This window comes from Triticum aestivum, chromosome 5A, assembly GCF_018294505.1.
Source record: "Triticum aestivum cultivar Chinese Spring chromosome 5A, IWGSC CS RefSeq v2.1, whole genome shotgun sequence".
Lineage (NCBI taxonomy): Eukaryota > Viridiplantae > Streptophyta > Magnoliopsida > Poales > Poaceae > Triticum > Triticum aestivum.
In genome coordinates this window covers 444,253,038-444,258,420 of record NC_057806.1, presented here as the reverse complement: position 1 = coordinate 444,258,420, position 5,383 = coordinate 444,253,038, and the positions used below count along the sequence as shown (strand labels likewise).

Sequence of the window (5,383 nt, the reverse complement as noted above, 5' to 3'; positions counted from 1 at the left end):
TGAAAAGTGATTAATTAAAAAAAAGACATGTGGTAACATAGCTAGTAAGGCTGGTCCTAACGGGGAGAATCATATACTAGTATCGTGCATATGATACTAGTGCATGATACTGCTTTTACAGTGCTTAGTATCATAAGTTAGTATCTTAGATTGCCTTATTAATTATCATGCATGACACAAAGTACTACAACATTTAATATAATACGGTATCATGATATGATACCGCATCCTCGCTTTACTCATTTAATTGTGTGCCACATCATTCAAAAAGTCTAGTTGACATGCATGATACTGCTTACTCATAATATGAATAACATCACACATGTTAAGACAAAATGAATTTACAACCTAATAATAAATTAAATGTTGCATGATACCACACATATGTTACTCCTTATTTTATAAAAGTAAGTAACATAAACTAGCAACATATATGTATATGTTGCTAGTCTGAGTTACTCCTGCTAGTCTGATGGCTTGGCCAGCAGAATGAGCCTCTCCTCCTGGAGCGACCGCTGGCGTTGCACGCCGCGCATGGCATTCTTGGCGAACCTCGACACGAGGAACGCTGTCGTGATCTGGCTCGACGACGACGCAGACGCCATCTCGGCGGCGTACATCTCTTCCTCCTCCCGCCTCCGATGCTCCGCCGCCTTCCGCTTCTGGTACCTCCTCCACGCGGCCTGGATGAAGCACGACGCCCAGGTGCGCCACTGCTGCGAGTAGAACCTGAAGGTCTGCTGCAGCTGCTTGCTGTGCAGGCGCCGGAACTGCCCCGCGACGAACTTAAGCTCGTCGGCGTGCAACGCGAAGCCCTCCACCTCGGAGAGCGCCTTGACGCTGCGAGTGGACAGCGGCAGGTTCGCCGCAGCCTTTGGGTCCAGCGCCCATGTGAGCAGCTCCTCGCCGCAGAAGTCCCCTTCCTTGAGGAGCCCCTTGTTGAAGAACCCCGTGCGGCCCCCGTCGGTGGTGGAGCTCTCCAGGCGGCCTCTGATGATGAATAGCATCTCGTCGACGGGCTCCCCTTCCCGCACCACGTAGGTGGTCTCCGTGCACAGGCTGGGCTTGAGCCTCTCGCAGATGGCGTCGAGGAGGCGCTCGTCCATGTTGGCGAAGAGCGGCACGCGACGGACGAGGCGGAGGCAGAGGTGGCGCTTGACGTCCCGCCGGATGTCCTTGGGGAGGCAGCTCACGAGGCCGTCCTCGTCCACGCCCCGCGTCTCCAGCCACTTGTACTGGTTGTGTCGCCACACACGCTCCCGGAGGTCATCGGGGAGGTGGCGGTGGCGCATCCACTCCTCCGAGTCCCGCCGCTTGAGCCGCATCTCCTCCATACGCAGAGTCATGGACTGGAGGTACGTCTGCATGTTGCCGATGAGCAGCGCCATGAGGATGAGGCCGAAGACGGCGAGGATGATGGCGAAAAGGGCCTCCCCCTTGTAGTGCGTGGTCTCCAGCCCCTGGGCGCCGCTGCTGAGGTTCTGGAGACCCCACCACAGGCAGTAGAGAATCTTCGGGACGAGATCATTAGTGTGGGTGACCCCTGAGGTCATGGCGGAGGTATAGATGCCGTAGCTGAAACCCGTGCCGTTGTTGTCCACAGGCGCGCACTCCTGCGCGAGCACCTGCCGGATCATGGTCCGCCACTTCATGAAGTCGTCCTCATCGCCCTCTTGTTTCCCCCCGCAGTACATGTATATCCTGCACTGGTGGAACTTGAGCCCCGCGCACTTCTCGCGCCAGCAGTCGTCGAGGCGCTCGACGGCGAGGAGGTACCAGAAGGAACCCACCATGTGGGAGCATAGCATGTAGAGGAGGAGGTAGAAGGCGGCGCCGGCGAAGGCAGTCTCTGCGAAGACGCCGGTGGTGCGCCTGAGCTCGGCGGTGATAGGGTAGAAGCGGAGGAGGCGGGGCAAGTACTGGGTGAGCACGTTGAAGAAGAGCGCCGTCTTGATGGGAAGCAGGTCCGCGTTCTTGGGCCTCATGAAGAACTTGACCATCTGGATTTGTGGCAGGGGGAGCACAGAGAGGAGGTCGACAACGAAGAAACGGCGGAGGTAGCGGCGCGCTATGTCACCATGGTCGACGACGAGCTCCCCGCGGCCGAACACCCGCGACGACGGCGCGATGAAGGCGGTGTGGAACTGCAGCACGATCCGCGCCAGGTAGAAGAAGTCGATGGCGGTGCGCACAGCGGTGGTAGCGACGGCCAGCTCACGTTTGAAGCCGATGCATGTGTTGCTCTGGGTCACGTTGACGGAAGGGAGGTAGAAGAAGAGCGGGTCGGTGGCGACGGAGATGATGCAGGAGAAGACGAAGAGGCGGTTCATGCGCGTCAGGAACGGGTCCTGCGGGTCGTAGATCTTGAGGGAGATGCTCTTAAGGTCCTCCTGGAACACACGGCCGATGTTCTTGAGCCGCTCCGACTGGCTCATCATGCCGGCAGCCGCCATGCGGATGGACCGGGACCGGATCTTGGGGCCGCGGGAGAAGTAGCTGTCCATCTGGTGGCCGCTGCCGGGGCCGTCCATGGCGGCGATCCTCGCTCGGGCTGACCGTACGTTTCCTCCAACCTCACGAACTTGTCCTTGCGTCGACCGTCGTCTTCGGTGAAAGGGGACCTATGGCCGGCGCCGCAGCCGGAGAACGTGGACTCCCTCCCTGGGAGCTAGGGCGGAGGCGGTTGCATGCTGCGGTATCATCCTCATTCTTGCCACTCGATCACCACGCAGTGCATGCATGAGAGAACATGCCGGCGGCGATTAATTGCTACAGATATCGGCCGACGACGAAGAAGACGATGGACGCGGCAGAGAACCAGCAGCCGATCGACAAGCAGAATCGGCTTTTGCGGCCGGGAAATCGTGACGACTATTGAAGCCAATGATTTGTTGGTTCGTCCCCTTCCCCCCTCCGTTTCCGTTTATCCTCTCTTCGTGGTTGCATGTATTGCCCTGCTTCATGCATGGACGAGAGAGGGACGAGGGCGCGGCCGACACGTGGAGTATTTCCACTGGTACATGCCCCATGTTCATGCATGCGCACGCGAGAGAAAACGAGGGTTGTCGGCCGGATTATTTTCTTGAACAGTTTTGCTAGAACTCATCTAGATGAGATTTAATTTGGTCTCATTCACCTTTTATAGTCATTCAATGTGGTGCTATAAGATGCGTGTGTGCTGACGTGGGTTGTATCCGTTCTTGTTTTCCAGGTGAATGAGACCAAATTACATCTCATCTAGATGAGTTCTAAGTACTCCCTTTCTTGAAAGGGGAATACATGTGCTGCTACGCATCGGCCGGCAGATCCGCCGGCTCGTGAGCTATTAGATCACGTCGATTGAGTCACCGAGTGTTACTTTCTATCATTGCAACACATATCGAGTTGCAAGAAATTTCTGCAGCTCATGTCATGTTACAGAAATTTTTGCAACATAGGTCAGGTTGTATTTTTTTTACAACAAATGTGTTGTTATGTTTTTTTCAATAGAGGTCTTATTGCAATTTAGTTTTTTTTACAACCAAAGTCTCATTACAATTTTTTTCTACAACACAGATCTTGTTACATTTTTTTGAAACATAGAGCTTGCTGCAGAAACTTTTGTAGCAGATAGTGAGCAGCGAGCAGCGGTCACGTTAACCGAAAAGAAAAGGAAAAGATGAAACCGTTCGTGGCAGGACACGTGTCGCACGAATGAGCCGGCAGATCGCACGCGAGCGTCCACCGGTTGAAGCCAAGCGTTTTCCATATATTAATATCACGAAGATACCAATTACACCCGGTCTTTGCATCAACAAAAAATTACAAAGACATCTAGTATGCATAGAACCCGAAAAGAAAAGAAAAAATAAAGGGAAAAAATGGCCTTGCCGAAGTGATTAACTCCTCTCAGCTTCGGCACACCACCACCACCAAAGATAGCACCTGGAAAATATAAAAAGCCTCCAAAAGCGACGCCTGCAAGGAGGAAACAATGTACAAGCGCCGTCGTCATCCGATCCAAGATCATAAGTTTTCACACTGCCCGAGTTCTCAAAACAATACCTTCAACAAGGCAATTGCCAGGCACAACCAACATGAAGGCCGGTTTTCACCCTAAAAATCATGACTCGGCACCCGAGGAGCACCACCAAAAATGAAATCCTCCTGTGCTACCGCCCCCACTTGACACTACTGCTACTGAAAGTTATCAAACATCTGGCTGACTCCATCATCTACAAGGCCCCATCCACCTTACTGATCCTCCGATCTTAGCCATCAAGATTTTCTCCGCTGATGTGTGTACCATGGAAATCAAGATGCCGACATGTCTCATGGTCTCAACAAACGGCCGGATTATACACTCGGTGAATCTGCATGATCTCTCTTCACGTCTCACCTCGAATGCGAAGCATAAAATTCTTATCCGGGCGTAACAAAAGCGACCTTCAAGATTAATTTGAGTGCATACATTGTGTCCATTGATCGAATGGTTACGAGAAAATGCGACCACAAATCGATTTTAAATTAGGCACTTTGTTTCGGTGTCGTTCATTGGTACTACTATGGGCGTCTTAAAACATGTTTGTGTCAAGCGTATGCTCGTGTACGTGAGCCGGCCTCGATCCTACTGCGTTAAGAAAATATGTCTGATTGGATTCCCTCGCGGCCATGATTCTGCGCCTCGTAATAACGGCGCGCGGCTCAGTTGCGTGTCCCGGCTACGGGATCCTCATCGTCTCTCACCTTTGCATGCCGCATGCTGCATCCGTGCGGGTACGGGAAAGGCCACACGGAGTTCACTGAAGCGAGGTGGCGCCATAAAAGCCGGCGATCCGAGTCAATGCGTGCGCAGGCGCTAGCACGCGAGCACGCGATCCTCCTTCTTTCCATCGTCGTGTTGCGCCACGAATCGCGTGATCCAGATCTCCGTTTAGTCTAGTCACCAATGGTTTGGCACCTGTCCGGTGCAACGGAAGTGCCGGAGTCCATTGTTCGCGGCGAAAGATCCCTCCGTTGGCGGCACTGCATGTCATCACGTGGTACGAAAACTGCGACGCCGGTGGACTCTTGGGCGTCGTCCCATGCGATTTTTTATGATGTGGTGTGGGAGAGTGGAAGCTCTAGACTAGAGGAGTAGACATTCGTAGTTTGCACGTTGCCGGTAGTATTTGTTAGTATTTGACTCCCGAACCAAAATACTCCAAAGTTAACCGGGTCCACGCTCTTTTCTACCATTGACTGTTGCTCTTGTGGCCCCCGTCTGCCCATTTCGACGCCACCACTGTCAAACGCAATCGGCGCCACTGCTTTTCGTCTGCTCTAAGCTCTTTGGCATAGTCTCAGGGCTTTTCTGCTTTTATTTTGCAGTATAACACGGCCTTGTATCGTCCGTTCGACGGTT

General features: G+C 53.1%; 1 protein-coding gene across 1 annotated transcript; it reads right to left on the bottom strand.

The window, feature by feature from the left end:
• Nucleotides 1-317: 317 nt before the first annotated feature.
• On the bottom strand, nucleotides 318-2,903 carry LOC123107106 (probable cyclic nucleotide-gated ion channel 5). Its single transcript, XM_044529105.1, has one exon. It carries the CDS (start codon nucleotides 2,529-2,531, stop codon nucleotides 465-467), a length of 2,067 nt encoding a protein of 688 aa, XP_044385040.1. The 5' UTR covers nucleotides 2,532-2,903; the 3' UTR covers nucleotides 318-464.
• Between the last annotated feature and the right edge of the window lie 2,480 nt (nucleotides 2,904-5,383).

What these genes read in the sequence shown, in the direction of transcription:
- LOC123107106 (XM_044529105.1), bottom strand. Translation starts at nt 2,531, where the DNA reads ATGGACGGCCCCGGCAGCGGCCACCAGATGGACAGCTACTTCTCCCGC.